General features: G+C 41.5%; 1 protein-coding gene across 8 annotated transcripts in view; it reads left to right on the forward strand.

The window, feature by feature from the left end:
• The window catches only part of TNS3 (tensin 3), a 234,011-nt gene that overhangs the window by 164,663 nt on the left and 47,870 nt on the right, over nt 1–21,478 (forward strand). For all 8 annotated transcript variants that reach the window (XM_049823713.1, XM_049823714.1, XM_049823715.1 and 5 more), the window contains 4 exons: nt 19–1,278; nt 16,049–16,227; nt 16,579–16,696; nt 16,788–16,871. In XM_049823713.1, coding sequence (XP_049679670.1) covers nt 19–1,278; nt 16,049–16,227; nt 16,579–16,696; nt 16,788–16,871 — 1,641 coding nt within the window. The remainder of the gene's footprint in view (nt 1–18; nt 1,279–16,048; nt 16,228–16,578; nt 16,697–16,787; nt 16,872–21,478) is intronic.

Here is a 21,478-nt window from a genome sequence, read left to right on the forward strand (position 1 = left end):
TTACTTATCTCTCCGCAGTGCTGCATACCCAAGGTCCCATCGATGGTAGTCTGTATGCAAAGGTGAGGAAGAAGAGCTCTTCGGACAGCAGCATCCCTGGGGTTGCTCAGGGTGTTCCCGTGACTGGCAGTCCTGATCACAGCGATCACACCCTGTCTGTCAGCAGCGATTCAGGACACTCCACAGCTTCCATCAGGACAGACAAGACTGAGGAGCGCCTTGTGCCAGGAGTCAAACGGGGTCTGAGCCCACAAGAGAAGGCAGAACTGGACCAGCTACTTAGTGGCTTTGGTCTGGAGGATTCTGTCAACACCACCAAGGATATGACTGATGCTCGAAGCAAGTACAGCGGGACTCGCCACATAGTGCCAGCTCAAGTTCACGTGAATGGAGACACTAAACTGAAGGACAGGGAGACTGATATTCTGGATGACGAAATGCCTAATCATGACCTTCACAGCGTGGACAGCATTGGGACTTTGTCTTCCTCGGAAGGGCAGCAGTCCACCCACCTAGGGAACTTTAGTTGCCACAAGAGCAGCCAGAACTCGCTTCTTTCGGATGGCTTTGGAAGTAACACTGGGGAAGAGCATCACAATGCTTTTGCCCCAGACCTGGGAATTGGCGTGGATCCCCTCTATGAGAGAACATTTGGAAGCACTGAGCCAAAGTCAACTCAGCAATTGCAACAGAATCCTTCTGTCTCACCCCAGCCTCAAGCCTACGGCCCAAGTAACTACTCTACTCAGACCTGGGTACGCCAGCAGCAGATGGTCACTGCTCACCAATACAGTTTTGCCCCGGAGAATGAAATCAGGGTTGGCATTCATAACACGATGGAGAATTCAGGCAGTGTCCAGAGCCAGTCCCGAGTCCCGGACACCCCGACACGTGGCTCCAGCAGCAGAGATGCTGTGCAGAGGGGGTTAGGAAGCGTGCCAGCTGCTGCTGAAGTTGCAGAACATGCTGGTACCGAGAGTTTTAAGTCAAGGCCAGTGCCTCAGAGGGATACAAACGGCCTGGATCTAGGACGGAACGCAGGGGACTTGCCAGCTTCTCCAACTTTGGATATTGATCAGTCCATTGAACAACTGAACAGGCTGATCTTGGAGTTAGACCCTACATTTGAACCTATCCCAACCCGCATTAACACTGTCACCAGGGACAGAAATCAAGTAAATGGCTTCGCCAGCCTTGATGTAGACGTGGAAGGGCTTGGCAGGAGTCCTGGCTTCCATGACAAATTAGAAGTCACAAACAGGAATCCCTCCCGGCATGGTAAGCTGTTGTAATGTTTTCTGAATATAATGCTTTTCCTAGCACTTGTGTGTTCTTGATATGGTACAGCAGGACCTCAGGTCACGACTTAAAACTTTCAGGATGATTATCAAGGCATTATTTCTGATACCGTCATTACATAACCATCCAAGAAATGATGGAGTCAAACTGATGTAAGATAAGTGAGTTTTGCAGGTACCTGTTTTTTGCTTGAAAAAAGTACTGTTCAGCAAATTCTTACTTGTTATAGATCATCAGTTGGGATTTTTTTGCTGCTGTAAGTTTAAGGGAGCAGAATTCCTACAATTCCTACATTGAGACGGTTTTAGAAGGCACCTGTAGTGAAATGGTTTATGATTTATGATTATATGTTTTTTATTATGTTGATTTTTTTATGATTTCCACTTCAAGTAGGAGAAAAACCTCCAACAAGTTTATCTTCAGTTTAATTTCAGACAAATTCAACTTCTATGCAGTATTTTCATAGATAACGTAATCTTTGTCAGCAAAGTATTTTACAACATAATGCTGTCTGAAACTTTTTTTCTGTTTAAAAATTCAGAAGTCACAGTGCTTGCTTGTTATCTCTGGCTCTGACAGGATTGCAGAAATCAACTGGTGGATTTAAATATACAACACTTGCTGACTATATTGCCTAAGTAATGCTACTAGAATTAGCAGCTTTGCAAAAGGAGGAGTAGTCCATCTCTGCTGAAGTCCACTGAAACCCTTCATTAATGCTGTAGCTAAAATTTGTGACAAACAAGCTCTTGCTGGTCTTGCCGTGATGTTCGAAAATTGTGTGGTCTAATTCCTCTGGCAGAACACAGCCCCTTCCTTTCCTTCCCTCCCTTCCTTATTCCTCTTCTCCCTCTTCCTACCTCCAGTCGTGGTGCAATGAAAGGTTTGCTTGTGTCTCCAGGACTTGATGCAGTATCAGCCAACACGCCAGAACACGTGTCCGTGGGCTCATTGGACACAAACGAGCTGCTTCAGCTCAAGCCCAGTTGGATATGCCAAACCATTTGATGATGACTGTGCCTAATTAGCCTGTGGTTTCCATTAATGTGCAGGCCTATGTGATCAAGGATGGTGATTCTTGTAGAGAAGGTGAAATCACAATTTTGTGTTTAGGAGGGTTACTGAGGACTAAAGAAGTCCAGAAATACACGATTAATATATGTGAGCTGCCTCACTGTTTGTTCGCTTTTAATACACGGTATGCATTTTGTGGCTTTTACAGGATTAAATTCATTAGTTTGTAATTCTCTTGAATCTTTCCAAATGATTAGCTGATGGACAAATTGAAAATGAGATTTTTCCGGTAGGAGAGAGCTCTTCTTTTTGGTACACAGTTATACAGTAAAGCTAGGGTCATTTAGAATAAGCCACCTTTTACAATTCTGTGTTTAAAGGTATGAATCTGGAAAGAGATGTTTGAATTTTTCTCACAGATTCTGGTTGTCTCCCAAAGGAAGTAGGAGTCACTGTCGGTTCCTTTCCATTTGTAAAGACAGGGAAAGCAGGTAAACCTCCTGCCCTAATAAAGACTGGTGAGAATTTGAGTCCTTGGGGCATGTTCTGGAAGAGGATTTGTTTTAAAGATAGTGATGAATTTGGAATTAAATATGCATATACAGACAGGATCTAGAATCCTGGGTAATTTTATGGGGGCAACGGGCCATAGTATGAAAGAGGAAGGAAGGAGTTAGGAGTCAGGAAGCTCCTTCACTTTTTGTCACGCCCTTGCCTTTGACAAGGCATTTCTCCTTCATCAGTCTGAGCAAGGGAAAAGGAGGGTTAATGTTTTTTCCATTTGTTTTTTTTTTAAACCTGTCTCTCAGAAATATTGAACATGCTTACAGGATGTTTACATCATACTGAGCTTCAAAGATAACCTTACACATACTAATTCCTAATCCATGTCCAATTCAAGTTAATAAAAGACCTCTTCAATGGATTTAATTAGACATAGAGTATATGTCTCCGAAAGTGAGGTGGTGAGCACAGTTTGTATGCTGAAAGTGGTAAGTGCTAATTGCTATCAACAGCAACTCTGTTTCTGACATCGCATTTTTTCCCCCATACCCTCTATCTCTGCTCCAAAGCAACACCCACATTCCTACTGAAATCAGAGTCCCAGAGTGGTTGAGGTTGGAGAGGACACTGAAGATCATCTGGTCCAGCCCCCCCCACTCAGGCAGCGTCACCTAAAGCCAGTTGCCCAGGACCATGTCCAGATGGCTTTTGACTGTCTCCTGTCTACAGCCACCACTCTGGGCAACCTGTCCCAGTGCTCGGTCACCCTCGCAGCAAAAAAGTGTTTCCTGACGTTCAGAGGGAACCTCCTGTGTTTCAGTTTGTGCCCGTGGCCTCTGTTCCTGTTGCTGGGCACCACTGAAAAGAGCCTGGCTCCCTCTTCTTTGCACCCTCCCTTTGGGTATTTATAGACATCGACGAGATCCCAAACACTTTTATTTAATCAAGAATTTACAGGAGGAATGCCATTCAGTATTTTGTGGACAGTTCTGCACTCTACCAAATCATGGGTACTTCTGCATGATGTTTTATTTCAGCACACTTCTCTGGCAAAAAGGCTAATTATTTAAGGGACAGTCAGGGAGCGAATCAACTGTTTCTTGGGTCTTTAAGCCTTTTCTTAAATTTTTGCTTGGAGGAAGTACTTATTCTAAAAGTAAATAGTAAAAGTATTCTAAAAGTACATTTTTACTGACCTGAAGTCAGATTCTGTTGAAGTTCTCACAAAGCCTTTCATTGACATTAGAGACTTAAGGAGGGAGGTGGCAAGTAAAGGGATACCCTTGCATTTTTAGGGCCCAAAATAAATGAATGAACTGTATCTAGAGTTTAAGCATTGCAGAGAGTCTAAAATGTATGGAATCCAGGATATAAGATGCAAGACTGGAGGCTTGTGTTGGCCTCTAGTCTTGGCTTATGTCATTGAGATTTATGGGCCTCATTCTAGTCATATTTATAGTGACTTAGGATGTTTATGTTTAGGAAAGTTTCCTTTAAAAGTTTAACCCTTAAAGTGCTTTCTCTTAATTTTCCTTCTATTTTTCAGGGCCTTATGCTGTCAGTGTTGTTTAGGCTGGTTAGCATCTTCTAGCCTTAATAGTGTCTTGAAACAGGGTGCTAGTATAAAACTGTTGGATATTCTCAGCTGAAATCTGTTTGTGGTGGTCCTTGTTGAGAGGTTATAGTTCATTTCATCAAAGGCAGCAAAACTGAATGGGTGCTTTTCCTTTCCTCCAGGTCCTAATTTGGGGGTGGGGGTGGGGGTGTACTAGCTTACATTTCTGGGGCTGTAGGCTAAAGCACCATCATTTTCAACAACTGCTGCTTCAGAGGATGGCATCTTCTGGTAGAAGAGGCAGAGCAGGAATAGTAAGGATTTAGATATTTTAATTTAGTCAGGACCTTCAGGCAGCTGAGTGCATTTGAGTGCCCTGAAGTTTAAAGACCTCTACTCGTGGTTAATATAGGTAGTAGTGTCTTGAGGAGTTTCCCTTGTGTAATGATCACGTGCCTTGCTCTTGAGTGATAAGCAGCAATTTTAGATGTGTGTTGAGTCCCTCGCCTGCCCTTCGAACCCTTTGAGTATATTCATTGTGATTAACAGTGCAATTTATGTTGTGTGTAATGCGACTGAAACGCAGCAGAGTGTTCCCAGGAGAGGTGGCCTTACGCTACCTCCGTGACTCTTGGACATGCCTCACCCCATTCATCTCTGCATCAGACCTGGTAGCTCTGCAGCGGTGGGGTTTGTTGGATTAGCTTGCTAATTTAATGGTTTGAAGGGTTAGTTCCCTGTCGGATCAAAGAGTTAAACTTGCAATGTGGACAGGTAATCACTAAAGACCATGTGCAAAAGGAGTGGTGAAGGGGACATGGCTGGAGGTGGGGGGAAAGCAGAGCGGCCACCTTAGCAGCCTTTAAACCAGATAGAACAGCTTTATTCTGAAACTGCATACCTGTATCTTTGTGATAGGACCTGGTCTGTAGGAACTTCACTGTGAGGAACACAGTTATTCCACTGTATTACCAAACACCAGTAGGAAACAATAATTTTTTAAGTTTGCCTTTATGTCAAGTGCTAAAATGTTCTATTTCTGACTTTCACAAGTATCGTTCAGTTTATACTAGTAAGATCTTGATCTTAAAACTGCCCATGGTTCGAAAGGGAAACCAATATGTATATGTGGCATGTTGCCACCTCTGCTTGGGACTAGGAGGTTACCAGCACATACTGATTTTCCAAATGCTGTAGAAATTATTTATTTACATATCTGGACTTGCCCCACAGCTGTCTACAGAATCATTTATGCATGGTGTGCCCAAAACAACAAGGGGAAAAAGCAGTTTGGCTGAATGAATGTTAAGAATGAGGAAGACCTGCAATGTTTTTTCCATTGATAGATCATCTGATGGAAAGGGAGCATTCTAGCTGCAAGGAGAAATTGTGAGTTGGGATAGTCAGATGGAAGCAACAGGAGTATAATTTCATGTCTCATCCGAATCCAGATGATGGTCACAGTTCTGAGCGTAAAACAGATGTTCTGATATGTTCTTTCAAACTCTGCATAACACTTCAAAGGAGTAAATCCAAAAGTGTAGTCCAAACATCACGATATTCTGCTAGGCAGACAACTGAATATTGGAAAAGTAACCTACTGCTTGCAGAAGCCCCTACTGCCTTCCAAGCCTCAGCTGTATGAGAAAATTGGTAAATAAACTGAAATAGCAAAATTAGTCTATTTTGACTGTGGGTGGGAAAAGGAGCAGCAAGCCTAAAGTTTGAGAAACAAGGAAATACTCTTTATTAGCTCCCTTCCTTTTTCAAACATGCTTGACAGTTCACTTGTCTTTGGAGACCATAGGTATGCTGTATCTATGTGAGGAGAGGTAGAGAAAGTGCCCTTGGGGTATGCAGGTCTGTCAAATGCTCCAGAGTTTCTGTGTACAGACCTAAGCCCTTCCAAAGTCTGTTGTCTTTGTACTTCTACTGAGAATTAGTGCTTCTGTGCAAGGATTAATAAATAACAAGAAATATCCTCTGTACTCACTGCGATAAATGGCAAGTGTTAAACCATTAAAAAAAATAATCAGATAAACCCAACTCATTGTGCTTGGTTAAAGTCAAAAGTCTATTCCTGCATGTGTGGGAACAAACTACTGTATATTGTCATGCAAAGTTCCTCTTCGGACTTTACCATTGCTTTCCCTCCACAGTGCACAGCTTAGTTTATCAATTTAGTCTGACTCCATTCCACTGCACATGCACACGCACGTCGTAAAGCTGAAGGACTCCGCATACTTGTAGTGAAAGGCTATAAACATGCGCTATACTAGAAAGAAAAGAAAACCTTACAATATAAGCAATATAATCCCTTAAAATAACAATAATATGTTGTTGCTCATTGCCAGTTTGTGGTCTGCTGGATGTGGTTTCCCTTATCTTGGAGTAGGCTCCCAGAATTAGGATAAGCAGGAGATTCTCCAAGGCAGTTAATTAGCTGTTGAAACTACTGCAGCGCAGGAGGTGTAACCGATAGCACAAAGAAATGCTGGCTGCCGTGGGGATGGGGAAATAGCCATGAAGAAAGGGTAGCCAAACCAGTTGTCCACTGGTGAGTAATGGTTGGCCTTACACAGTCCGGTTTTAGGAGGGGCTCTACGCTCCGTGACTTACACAGTCCTTCACCGAACAAGTGTATCGGGAGAACAAACTGGGCCGTGTTGGAGGGAGCTGGCACATCAGGGCTGGATGGCACCGAGCGAGGCTGAAGGATGAAGGAGGTATTTGGAGTGAGCGGGAGCAAACGGTGCTGGAGATGAACGGGATTGACATGACGCGCTGTGCGTGTGCCTAACTTGAGGGCTGAATTACGGGAGGGTGGTGGGGTTATCTGGTTTCTTGCAGGAGCGTGCCGAAAATGTGTGCCTTACGAAAGCACGTGCGTGTTCCTAGCGGCCTGCGGAGCTGGAAGAACGAGCTTAAGAATGAAACGCGTGTGCGTGTGTGAGCTGGGCTGTACGTTATGGCGCGTTCTTACCTCTCTTTGCTTGTCTGTTTCTGCACAGGTGGACAGACAGGCAGCTACCGCTCCTTTCACGCTTCTTCCTAGAGGTTTTTATACACACATGCCCTTAACACAGGCTAACGTGGCACAAACTGCTGACTGCCCATGTAGCAGAGTTCTGGGTTCTGTCCGAAATGACATCTTGGGTTAAGTGCTCGGTGGTTTTGAGAATAGGAAGAAGCAGACAGGGACCCTTGAATTTCTTTTTCCTAGGATGTGTCTTTATGAACCATGTAGAACAGCAGCTGATGACCTCTTTTCTCCTTCAGTGCTATGTGCGCCGCTTACCAGAGGTGAATCGGTGCATTGTGTATTAAGATTTTTCCAATTTTTTTTGCTTTTACAGGAGCTGAGTTACATGTATGTGAGTTTCTGGTAGTAAATGAGGCTGCCATTTACTAGTAACACAGGGCTACAGTAGTTCTTCATTTTAAATAACAGGAAAGTTTGTAGCCTGAGGAAATGTTGATGCATATGTAAGCTTTTTTCTGCAGCCTTATGTTCCCCCTTTACTTCACTCTCTGTATATTCTTTCACGCCTAGTAACACATGACCTCAGTCTGCTGTTAAAGATCATTTGTAAGACTTACGTCTTTGAACCAGCCAGCTTTTATCACAAAGCTTATGCTTATTGGGTAGAGAAGGAAAGCTAAAACAACGTTCTGCTTCTCCCTAGAAAACTCTGAAAGCAAGAATCGGTTAATAAATGTAGAGAACAGAAACTTTTTTACCCATTTTCAGTGAAACCTACCACAACTGTCACCCATGTCTCATCCCCGCCGCCCACCTTTTCACTCTTAAAATGTTACAATTTGCATCTTTAGAAAAATGTTAGATGCAATTGAAGAATGACAGGATCAAACTAAGGCAAAGCACATGAACACATGCATTCAACGTTTGGGGGCAGCCTGTTTCCATTGCTGTGACAGAGATGCATGTCTAGCTAAATCGGCCAGCGTGAGGAAGAGAGGGACTGTATTTTCCATAAGGTTGAAATCATATTGTTGCTATCAGGTAATTCTAATTCTTCTCCATGCTTGAGTTACTGTCTTTGGAAATACTGTTTTAAACATCCTTAGGTCACCTAATGTGGTGGGGACAACACAGATACAAGGTTCGCCCCGCCTTACGTTTTTTGTGGAGTTTATATAGTTTATCAGCTCAGTAAAGAACTGAGCATTAAACAAAGCCATTTTCTCTCCCTCCCTCAAAAAAATCCCAACATGCAAAATGAATAAAAATGAGGTGGCTAACCATCTGATTACAAGTGTCTGGAACATCTTCAGAGATCTTTCCTCTATCGAAAATAAATCTTTGAAGATGGTCCAAATTACAGTATCATAAATCATGCTACAGTGTATCTACAGACAAAGGAAAGGAGAAGAAATCCTTTTCGCATACTTTATTAAATAATAATTTTTAAAAGCATTGAACTGTTCCAGATGTTCCCATTCACTCTGTGATATTCTGTGGGAGAGCAAACCTAGTCCATCTGAAATAAGTTGTAAAGTGACAGCAGAACAAAGCTTGTCCAAATCCTCATGTGCCATATTTGCATCTGCTAACAATAGACTACAAAACCTGTTGTAGTTTCCATTGCACAGGAGAATTTTGGTTCCTGACTTGGAGTTAATTTTACAGGGGTTAGCAGTAAATTTGAACGGAGTTTTTAGCTAAACTAAAGTTTAAAACTGAGTTTTTAAGTTAAAACTGGAGTTTTAACTAAATTCAATATTTTAAACTGAAGTAAATTTAGTTAATTTTTAAGCTAAAGTTAAAAATGGAATTTTAGTTACATGTAGCAGCACAGTGATTTTTAGTTTAATTCATCATGTGCTTACTCCACAAGTTTTTATCAATCCTGTAACTTTCAGGATGTGGCCCTGAGTGTAGCATCATAATGGCATCTCTGTACGGGTTTGGAGACACCAGTTTGGATTTCGCAACAGCATGGGTTTGCTACCCATGCTTGGCACAGTGTAAAAGGGCAAAGAAACTAAAGCGGCCAGACCTGCGAATCAGCTGTGTCCTACACGGACAGGTTTAACGGCCTGCTTGGATTTGGGGTAGAGTTTAGACCTTTTCATTTGCTTGTTAGACTGATGGTTTATAAGGAGTTTGGACTCGTAGTCTACTACCCGTTCTAGACAGGGGAAAAAAGAATAGTTTGCTTGTGAATCATTGCTAAACATGGGGTACTTTTTCAAGAACAAAGCGATTTTTCTGGCTGCAATAGCATTCCTACTACATTTTAGAAAGATTAAGGCACCGAAGATATCGCAGACACAGCTCAGTTGGCTTTTGTTCTGATTAATCCCTTTGAAACAGTGTTCCTATAGAGCTGTGAATCTGAAAATTTGAGCACAACAAGGTACTCTGTTAGCACTTACATCAGAAATCCATCATTGTGTTTCAGCTGGGTATGCGTTTGGTTGTCCTTTTTCCACTATGACAATGTTTAGCTCGAGTTTTGTCTTGCTATCTTTGAAGATGTTCTTTTCCCTTTAAATTTGTAACAGTGATTGTAAAGCTGATTCTAAATTCTTAGAATAGATTTGCTTTGGTTTAAGCATAAAGCTGTCTTGAAAGCTTGATCATTAAATGCCTTCTGCAAAAATCTTAAATTTTGTAGATCAACAGTGCCAGAGAAGGAAATCACTTTTGCTTTGGATAGTGCTGTGGTAACATTTTTTAGTATGTGGGGCAGTCCCTGCAGGCTCCTCTGTTAGAAGTTAACTTACGGACTTTTTTTTTCCTTGATGAATTGTTAAGCCTCCTGTTGGATTGAATCCCCGTGTTTCACAGTAATGGGTAGTTATGCACGTCTTTTTAAACTGCTGTATAGGCAGCGGCATCTGGAATTTCTGCAATGCTAGTGTAATTCTCCCCAGAGCCTTATTGCAGCCTTCATGACCATGCGGAGCTCTGTGAAAGGGGCACTGGAAAAACAGCCTTGTGGGAGTTTTCAGTGTACCTTTCTCAAGAGAACCCCGAGTTTTACGGATCTGTGGGTTGAACTAGTAGAGCCTCTTCTGTGTCACGCTAACTTTTCACACAGGTGGAAGCTATGGTGAGGAGCTCACTTGAAGTGCACCTGCTTGGTCTGTTCCTCTCTATGCTCCTCTACGCGTGATGTGTGTACACAGCAATGATTTCCAAGTTCTCTGTCTGCAGAGTCTGTTATCTGCTGTGGGTATTATTTTTTTAATTCCAGTATCTGTTAAGCTGTATTCGTTGGTTGATTGATTAAACATACATCCTAGTAAGTTTTCCTTTTGTTTCTTCAAACCACATGTGGTTTCCTTAAACCATGTACATTTGGCTTGTGTACATCCTTGTCAGATCTTCTTAAATGTATAGATATTACCTTTTGTCTCTTCTGAAAGAGGTAGTGTTCAAATGAATTCAATATTCCAAAAATCCTGCTGAGGAATGAACAAAGTTAACCAAGTGAGAAGCTATCTGTGAAATAATAGTTAACATTCCTTAAGGTCTACCCAGAGATGATGATCTTAACTGTTACTCAAGTGTTGATGATTGAAGTGGTTAAAATTAATTTTACATGTTCTGACATTTATGTTTCAATGCCACAACAATTCACCATGTTTGCAACCTGTTGGATAATTTCAGCACAGCACTTTTAAGATTAGTATATTGTAAAAACTGAATAATCCATTTCTTCCCTTTTGATGGCAGCAATTCTTGCTTTCCAGATTTTCAATACAGTAGAATTTTTCAAACTTGCTAAGGCCAATGTGAAATTTCAGTTAATAGTATTAGGTTCAAGACTTGATAGCACCTTTTGATTTAGAAAATCAAAACGTTCTCTATACACAAGATTTGATCACCCATTTAGTTATAAAATCACAATTACAGTCTAACAATCTAACACATTTTCATTAAGCATTGAAACTGATGTAGATCTTTGCTAATTTCCGAAAGATCCTTTAAATGAAAACATGTTCGGTCTTACATGTAAATATGAAAAATTTATAATTAATGGCTCCGGTTTGAAGTTAATTCTTTGTCATTTGGTATCATCTGGCATTGTCTAAACTGCTGTGCAGTTGATTAAAGGCAGTATTGTCAAATTAAACTGCTTTATAAGGTCTTTATCCTGCTGTATTCAGCATTGGTGCGGCCTCACCTTGAGTATTGTGTGTGGTTCTGGGCCCCACGTTTTAGGAAGGACGTGAAGGTCCTTGAATGCGTCCGGAGGAGGGCACCAAAGCTGGGGAAGGGGCTGGAAGGCATGTCCTGTGAGGACGGCTGAGGACACGGGGTTTGTCTAGTTTGGAGAGAAGGAGGCTGAGGGGCGACCTCATTGCTGCTGCCTACAGCGTCCTGAGGACGGAGGAAGGGAGAGGGAGGTGCTGAGCCCTTCTCTCTGGTCCCCAGGGCCAGGACGTGTGGGAATGGCTCAAAGCTGCACCATGGGACATTCAGACTTGACATGAAGAACCATTTCTTTAGTGAGTGTTTCAGAGGCACTTGGACAATGCCCTTAATGACATGCTTTAGCTTTTGGTCAGCCCTGCGGTGGTCAGGCAGTTGGACTAGGTGATCGTTGTAGGTCCATTCTAACTGAAATTATTCTATTGTATTCTGTTCTGGTTTCTTTAATACTAACGGAGAGCAAATCATTATTATTCTGATAATTTGAAGGACATTATGGAGCCTGCAAGTTATTCAAGGGATAAAGAACTGCTAAATATGGCTTTTACGATTTGTAGGGCTAACCAGGATAACATGTGACTCTAGAGACTCTACAGCATTTTTATTCTGTTGTGATTCAATATATCATAATCTTCCCCCTCCCCGTCCCCAACTAGTCTGAATAAGTTTATAGGGTTTATGTAAGTCTTTTCTATAATAGATGCTTTTGTTTAAAAAGCAAAAAAACCTCTCTCAAGGAAAACAATGCAGAGGACTAGAAAGGCAGTTGAGTGGCCTGAAGTAATAGTCAAATCTTTAAAGGAGACTGCACCTCTTCATGCACCAAGTCATAATGTGATTTAGAGCCCCTTATAACAACAAGGGCTAAACAACAAGATGCTGAAACTTTCATATTTCTTATGAACTGTGTTTTATAATTCCCTGTTGTAAGGGGTTTCCAGTTTGACTGTAATTTACACAGTTGGCTGGGGTAGACTAGGTAGAAATTAAGGGAAGCTCTTTGACTGACTATGCTCTGTTTTGGAAAAGACTGATAGTTCTAGTTTACAAATGATAAAGACTTACAAATGATAAAGATGGGCAGAAGGGCTATTGGTCCAGCTTGTTTTTCCACCTCCACAAGAAAACTTCTTCCCAGAGAGTCCTACCATGTACGCTGTGCTTGCCCCACTCACATAACGCTGGTTTTGAGGCTAGCCCACAAGCCCTGTGACTCAAGTGGAAACATGTAAAGCATCGTCTTACAGTTGTTGTGGTAACTGAAAGTAAATGTGGACCTTGTTAATGGTGTACCTCATGCGCTCAGTCAATACAAACATGTATAACACATGAAGAGTTAATAGTTTTTGAACTTTAGCCGGGACAACTGCTAATATACGAGGTAGAGCACTGTTGTTGACATGCCACCGCAGACGAGATTTTTAGCTTTGTGTTGTTTTCTTTCTAATAGTTGTAAATACCTCTCACCAGTACTCCAGGAAAGTGAAGCAGCTAAAGAAACCAAACAAAGATTAACCTTTAACCACTGGCCGTGCTTCTATTAGCTGTAGCATTGGCATGGTGATAACCATCTGACAAGATAAATGCCTGATGCTGTTTTGATGCCAGTCTGTTGGAATGTTATTATTTGTTCTTCAGGGAAATAAAATTATTTTTGTAGTTCACAAGGCAAAAGAGCAATGAGAGTATACAAAAAGTCTGTGCTTCTGGGAATTTATGAAGCTCTGCCAAAACTTTAAGCTAAACTACAAGAACAAAAATGAATGATGTGACTTCTAGGAAGTCTTGGCTCCTGATACTTTACACTGTAAAAGATACCTTTTAAATTAATAACTCTCAACATCGGTTACATTAAGTGAGGCAGCTCTGAAGTACATTCATGCAACTAATAAACTAAAGTCATTTTTTGCTGACTTTTTCACTTAATTTTCATCTCTTAGATTCAAGTTATTTGCTTTAAGCTTTTTTGCAATATATCAGCTCAACCGCTCTCTGTCGTCCAACATCTGCTGGGAATTTGATACTTAAAGGACTTCCAGTCCATTTAAGGGAAAAGTCCAGTTTCCCTGAGATACGTGTTCTCAGCTTTCTGAGGACTATATTAACTTTGTAGAAATTACAGGCTTCACAAGTCTATGAATACTAATGAGGTGAGTGTGTGAATATCATTGATGATGAAGCCCTCTCAGTAGCGTGACACATAAAATCACGCTAAATTTTAAGGTGTGTTTTGACTCATCCAAAAGGTAGACATTCTCTCTCCAAGTAGGCTACGTAGCTGTGTTAAGTAGGAGAGGCACATTCAGAAAGACACTGCCTGTACCTTAACGACTGGGTTACAAATGGAGGGAAACTTGGATGTGCTGTTCCGGCTCCCATTGCCTCCTTCGGAGGAACGGTGGGACTGGGAGTGCCTGGTCTCGGATGGTCTCTCTGAAGACTGAGATGCTGCACAGTGATTCCCACTCATTTTTCTTTAGAGAAATTACAAATTTAAAAAAAAGAACTCAAATGCAAAAAATTGGTAAATTCTGGAGTAGTACGAACTCTGTCTACATTCCTAAGTGTCTTCAATTTCAGTAGGAATCTTCATGACTTCTTAGCATTACTGAAGAGGTTTGGAAGAGATTTGTGATTTCATGTCCTTTTCTGGTTTTGAAGATCTTGTTTGATGCATCTAGTTTGCTCACAGTGTCTTCAGGAGATAAGCTTTCCACCTGAAAAACCACACATAAAGTTTCTAGTCAGGGGAAAAAGGGTTAAATAAGTGTTTAAAATATGGGTGCTTAAAAAATATTTTTGTTTTCGAAGTTGCACCATAAAAACACAATCACAGCTGTGTCTTTTCCAAGATGTGCTAGGTATATTTATATTGACTCAGTAAAATAAATAACGGACTAAATTTGGACCCTGAAATTTAACCCTATTGGTGGAATTTTCAGAAGTGACTGCCAGGGTTTGTTTTATTTATTGGCCTTAGTAGTAGTTACTGTTGCACTGGCTTTGATGGCAGCAGAGCTGGATTTTTGAAAGTGTCTAATTCTGCAGTTTTGCAAGAGATTTGTTAATATTTTTAGGACAAACCACTACTTGCCAGCAAGTTATTCAGGTTGATGCATTCGTATGTCTATGCAGAATCACTTAAGTACCATGGATTTTAGTCTGAAATCCCTGTCTGTATTTTAATCTTGAATAAAACCTGTTCTCCTATACAGAAGCCTATTCATGCACTGATACTCTATAATTGTGCTATACAAGCAAGGTGAAATGTCTGTAATACATGCACTTATGCTGCATGCCAGATTTTACACCTTGGCTTCTGTCAGCTACTTCAGATTCGGAAATGGATGCGTGTGAAGGTGTATGCGATTTGTCTTTCTCACCAAAGTGGCCGGTTCAGCCCTCCGGCAGGTTTAGATGAAGGACAGGCTTTGGACTCCTACTTTAACGGCTCCATGATCAGGGAGTGTAGGAGATGTGCTTAATCAACACATACTGCAGTTGGAAATGATTGTAAGAGCGTAAATGATACCAAGCAATGAAAATAAGTTCTTTCAGAAATCCTCAACTCTTAAGAGAAGTAGCTAATTCTCAAACATCTCTTTGCACGTACAGTCAATAAAAACTCTCAGTGGAGTATCTGAAAAGTTGCTATGCGTACGGTTATTTTTGTACTGTCCTGTGACTACACAGGAAGGACTACTGTGGGATCCTTATTGTTGACTTATTCTTACGAAGAAGGGTGGAAAAAGCGGTTGCTGCAGGAATGTTCTGGAAGTGCCTGTTGGTGGGAGTGGATGACTAAGTATAAAGTCCTGCTAATCACAAAGCTGCATCTAATGACACTCTCTTAATAGTGACTTTGGAAACAAATACTGCTTTGTGCCCTTGAATATCCTGGATTGTTCTGCTGGCTCAGCTTACTCTTGAGCCCTGTTCCTCAGACTCCAAAAGGTTACAGCTCCTGGGTGTATCTAACACCTCATTTTTGTGATTAAGCGTGATTGCCATGTGCCTCACAGAAGGTGCACAGTGGTCTGGGTTTATAAGGGCCAGGGTGTGTGTTAGCTAAAAAGAAGCTGTTTTTTCAGGGAAAATGCAGTCCTGGAAAGAAGCAATGGTTTTGCTGCTGAGAGCTGCTGTGCGTTAGGGGTGGAAAGAGAGGTTTCCCGGGGGGCTGCCTGAAGCAGGCTCCCCCCGTGGCTCTGGGGACAGCCTCTTCCAAAAAGGAGCATCAGCAGAAACATGCTGCTTCGCTCCTCAGGAACCAGGTGTACTGCAAATATGTTCCAACTTGTGTCAGCAAGGCTAACTGCCACTGATTTCCCCCCGCCACCTGTGTGGTTTTGTAAAGGAGTTATGAAACCAGTTATTTCATGAGCATTCTTGAAGAGAATCACGGGAGGCATAAGAGAGAAGTTTGTTTTAACAGCTCTAACTGACAAAAAACCCAACCCCGTTTATTAATCAGTTTACCTATTTGTTTTCAGCAACAGGTACGCAAGATGATGATGCGCCAGCGGGAAGGATCAGAAAGTTAAGTGTTGGGCAGTATGACAATGATGTGCCTGGGCAGCCATCGTATAACAGGTGTGGATGGATGAAGTCTCCTGCTATGGACCAGCCTGTAAATCCAGGTTCACTGATTCCTGTAGGGGAGAGCAAGGAGGTAAATAATGAAGAGTTTTTCAAGAGATACTTGTTGAAGCAGAAGGCCAATAGGGAGTCCCATATTCATGTTCAGTGTCCAAAATCAATGTTAAGCAATTGGGCAGTTGCACCATGGCAGTAAGAAAAATAAATGACTAGTTATCTCCAAAATGCAATTCAATGTTTAAGGATGTCCTGCTCTTGTCCTCTCTGTGTGTTTGCATGTTTTCAGTGTTCTGAGATCTCTCTCTTGGAACAGTGGATCAGATTATATGAAACCACCTGTAATCTCATGAAAAATGCCTCACTGTATTGTAGGGTTAAGTGGGAATTTTCACACTGTAATTCTGGGGTTTTGTGCCCTTCCTAGATGGCTGTTGCGCATTACCAAGATGAAATAGATGGGGGAATCTTCTCTCCAACAAAAAATGGAAATGAAGCTGTCCCATCCACACCAGCTTTTCCCCTGTCACCAGAGACATCGTATGGTAAGGAAATGTCTCTCTCAATGTATTTTAATAGCACTATTAACATTTTAGCTATTACTGAAGAGGAATTGTACTTTTCCTTCTCTCCTAGTAAAAACACCTCCGCTATACCATCAGCGGATTCCCTCCAGCCAAAAGGTCAGCAGCCCGTCTGAGCTGTACAGAACCAGTCCTGGTAAGATACCCCTAATTCCTAAATAATTTGAAACTGAACTGTGCTTGAAGGCAACTAACACAACAGTGGTTATTCCTTTATAAATAGGACTTAATATCTGGTAAATTTAGACATGTGCGAGTCGGAGAAATAGAATTTAGCAGTACTATTTTAATCATATCAAAAAGAAGTAAACAATGAAGAATTAGCCAAGAAAGATTTAATGCCGTTAATTGCCAACAGGGAGTCCCATGTTCATGTTCAGTGTCCAAAATCAGTGTGGAGCAATTAGGCGTTTGCGTCATGGCAATAAAAGGAAATGCAATTCAGTGTTTCAGGCTATCCTGCTCTTGTTCTCTGTATGTGTTTGCATGGTTTCAATGTTCCACAATCTCTCTGTTGATATTTGATAATATCAAAATAGTACTGTCAGGAGACTGGAGTTCTGTGTGATTTTTAGTAGGTTTTGCCTCCATCTGAGGAAAGAGGGGTGATATCCATGTTGCCATTTTTCCAAGCAAGTGAAGCTGACAATAGAGCTTGGCAGTAGCTATGCTCAAGTCAAGGAGATCCTTAATCAAAGAAATTAATATTCTGGAGGATTTTTTGCCACAATACAGTTTGTTGGTAATAGTTGATTACATAGTTAAAGATGTAATGTGATCTAGCTATGAATTTTATTAATAAAAGATTCTTCTTTGGGGCCTTCTTCTTTGGGGCCTGCTAAATGTTAGCAGCAAAGCTATTGTTAGCTGTTACCTCTTTCTTGTGAAATTATTTTAAAACAATAAGTTTAAAAAAAAAAAAAAGTCAACGTGACTGCATCAGAAAGTGCTGGACATAGAAGGAAGCCAACATAATTTATCTGAAACCTGAATAAAAAATCACAGACGTTCATTTAAATTGTACGCATTCGAAGATGTTCAGATGATAATTCATGTGTATGTGTAGTTTTATTGCTTATGTTATGGCTCAGGCAGGATCTTGATAGTAGAGTTTCCAATAAATTTGATGGTGGATTTTGAGGCAATAGTATTTACAGTGTTGTGGTTTTAACTTTGGAAAAAACCCCTTCCAGTTTCATTTGCCCCATTTAATAGTTATCAAAAGCAAATAACATCAACACAGAATAAAATTATTTTTAGTAATAAAGCAGTGTTCTACCCAGTTCAAGACATCTCTTTATGATTCAGTTGCTGTGGCTTTGCCCTTTACTCTCTCAGCTCTTAAACAATTAGTGGTAGATATCCTCCAGAGGGCAGCTTCAGCAAATCAATTACAGGTTGCTCACTGAGTTAATCTGCTGAACACCTTTTTTTTAAATGCTTTCCATCGCTGTTGCTAAGATTTAGGACTTGCCCTGGAAAATTTTGTGGCTTTCATTCTGTTTCTCTATTTTGTTGGTAATTCTCCTGCTTAATTCCAAATGCTGTCATCTCTCAAATGCTGGGTTTAGATACACAGTTAATGGGACACTGAAAATAATTACTCTAGCTTAGACCAAAACAGGTAATTCTCCCTTTGAATACCCCTTTAAAATGATGCTCAAGGTATACTGAATGCAACAGGTAAAGTGCTCGGCTCCCTACGGCTTTGCTTTTAGCCACAAACATAATGTACTTTGCCACTAAGGTTAAAGATATATGAGGTGGGTCAGCTAGAAGACATGCAATACACCATTGGTGAGCACCTCTAAGAAACGTTATTTGGGTGACTTTCCCACCAGAGCACAGAAACTTCTGTTGCCAGAGGCAATGTTAGAATCCTACTTTAAAGATTTTTTTTTTCCTTTTCTCTTCTCTTTTTTCCCTTCACTGTTCTACTTTATTTATTGCCTGTATCTACAGTAAGTATCTATTTACTGTATTTACTTGCTTCTGTGTCTTCGGACTTTGGCAAGAAGTGAAGAAAATGCCTTCTCATTACGTTTGCTGCCAAACCCTAATTTGTGGCCAGAGCAAGAGCATTGTGTTTTGTGTGTTGAACGAGGCCAAGAATCTGAAGGGAACAGAAGTAGCTGTTCCTGTGGCTGAGACTGCTCTAATGCACATGAGACAAAGGTGACTCTAACAGTATGTGCTTTGCAAGAATTCTTACAGCCCCCGTTTTTAGTACTTTCCTTTGCAGCCTTGCTGCTCTTTTAAATGCTTTCATGGTTTTTATTTTGGTAGTTGTTGGGAAACATACGGACTTCTCCAGGGATTTTCAGCAGATTGAGGCCTTTGGAGTCATGGACTCTGGAGTCTTAATTTCTGCCATTAAGATACTGTGCCTTTTGTCTCAGTTCAGATCACCCTTGATTTCAAAATAGTTTTGTTCTGCATTTCAGCTTTGCTGCTTATCTGCATTCCAAGTTAGTAGTGACGATGCTGTAACATCTGGCTACCAATTATCTAGATACATTTACTGTCTTATTTCCTCCCCACTTCCTTGTAGAGGATAGCTTTCAGTGTAGTTAGCACCTAGCATATCAAGGGAGAACTGCTGTGGGTTTAGAAAAGGGTAAAAGTATACATTTTACTACACTACGCCATGCATGTTAAAAGAACAATACATGGGTTTGTGTATTCTATATTCAAGAATTACAATGACATCCAGTCTTTATGTATACAAAGTGATAAAATGATCTGTTCTTTTTGTAAGTTATTCTTGTTGTAAACTGTGTACCTTCTATCTTGAATCCATCCAATTCTGATTCTTAAACTATTTCTTGAAGTGAAGGGCACTGTCTTCACTGAAGCCTGACAAAACCCTGTATCAAATGGTGCTTTGTTAACCCTAGAAATCTTAATTTCCTTTCCAGGTGAAACCATTTTGTTAGGGAAAAGACAGTGGTGTTACGTATCTGTCTCCTTTTTATTAGCTATGCCCTACCTCTTCTTTCTCCCCATACATTTCTTTCAGACGCTCTGTCTGCTCCAGCTAGGAAAAGCAGGATTCCTTTCCAGAGCCCTGCCCTTTCTCAGATGGGCACAAGTTTCGCCTCCCTCACTCCGTGTTCAGGCACACAGCCCTTTCCCGTCAGCGCTGCTGCTCCGCTGATCACTTGCTGCCGTGGTTTCGTTGCCCTTTTCCTCGCTTTCCATAGCTTGCAAGTAATACAGCGCCTGCGGAGTTCATTCTGAATTATCTTTTGAAAGACACCTTGTTTGTTAAGACAAACTCGAGCAGTCTATAAATTGGCTGGTTTTGTAAATACCCCGCGAAAAAGCAGGCTCCAGATAGAAGCCAGATAGAGCTCTCGAGTAACACAATAGCCATTGTATATCCCACGAGAGGGTCCCACGCAGCAGTGGAGGAACAGAAGCGCTATTTGTAGGCTGTTTTGAAGCTTATAAAGGCTCTCTTGTCTCATACAGCAAACAGCTAATTGAAGTCCCTTTGTGTATAGAAGTAACAAATAAAACCGCGGCAAGCTCTCGGCTGGAGGACTGAGCTCTGGCTAACCAGCCCGGCCACCCCAGCCCTCGGGCTGCCCCTTGGTCAGCCCTGGCCAAAGCACAGACGGAGCTTTGCAGAAAATCCGCGCTCACAGACGGGCACTGTCTTGCAGCGGAAGGCAGGGATCTGCAGAACAACGGAAGATTGTCTATAATCCTTCATCCACGTACGGAAAAAGAGGAGACGCGATGTCCCGGTTTTCTGTCTTTTCTGAACAGCTGAAGTGAACTTGCATAGTTCGGACGGTGCGTACGGTGGAATGGTAGCACGGCTGCTGGTGTGAGGGATCTCGGAGCCTTCAAGGACGTGTCAGGCCTTGCTGTTTCATACCCGCCATGGAGCTTGGCCTAGGTGCTCCACTCAACGCTTGTGCTACATACACGAGCTGCATCTTTTCTAAAAATTGCCAAAAGGTCATCTTTTCTCTTCATGCTGTCATGGAACTCTTCAAGACCAGACACTGGCATATTTCCACGGGGTTTTTTTCCATACAGATTCTGTTTTTATCTGACGGAGGCATTGTAATCCTAAATTCCCCCCAATGACTAACATCGGCTTACTCCGTCACATCCCCCAGCAGAGTGATGTGTTCCATAAACCTCTTGGAAGGCAGAACCACAACCTAACAGATATCCTCCTTACTGCATAATTCTGTTACTGATTATAATTTTATACTGTTGTGATTTCCTACTGGTATTCCAAGATCGTAATTCCTGCCAGTCACTGAGTTGCAAGGGAAATGAAATGTGCTGCTTAATTGTTTGATAAAAAAAGTCAAGGTTCTGAACTGAAAACATTTTCTCTGTGTCAGGAGGGTTAGTAGCATAGGGAATAAAAGTGATACTAATTTATGAGGGAAAAATTCCCAGTTTATGATGTGCAAAAACTTTCTCCACAATATGAGAAGGTTTCAGATAATATTTACACCTGCTTTCCTCTTCTCCCCTTAACTGTTTATATAAGGTGTACATGTCCAAAGCAAGAGATAGGTATGGAGCTTTTCCAGACATCTGGGTTTATTTGCTTACAACACCAGTGCATCCACTTCAGTGGGTAATTACCATAAGCTCTGTCCTCCTGGAAACAAAGGTGCATTTTGATTTTTGCTGCTGTTGTGATTTTGGGTTGGGGTTTTTGAGGGGTTGTTTTGGCTTGGTTTTTTTTAGTTTTGTGGGGGTTTGTTTGTT

The sequence above is a fragment of the Accipiter gentilis genome, chromosome 20, assembly GCF_929443795.1.
Source record: "Accipiter gentilis chromosome 20, bAccGen1.1, whole genome shotgun sequence".
Taxonomy (NCBI): Eukaryota; Metazoa; Chordata; class Aves; order Accipitriformes; family Accipitridae; genus Astur; species Astur gentilis.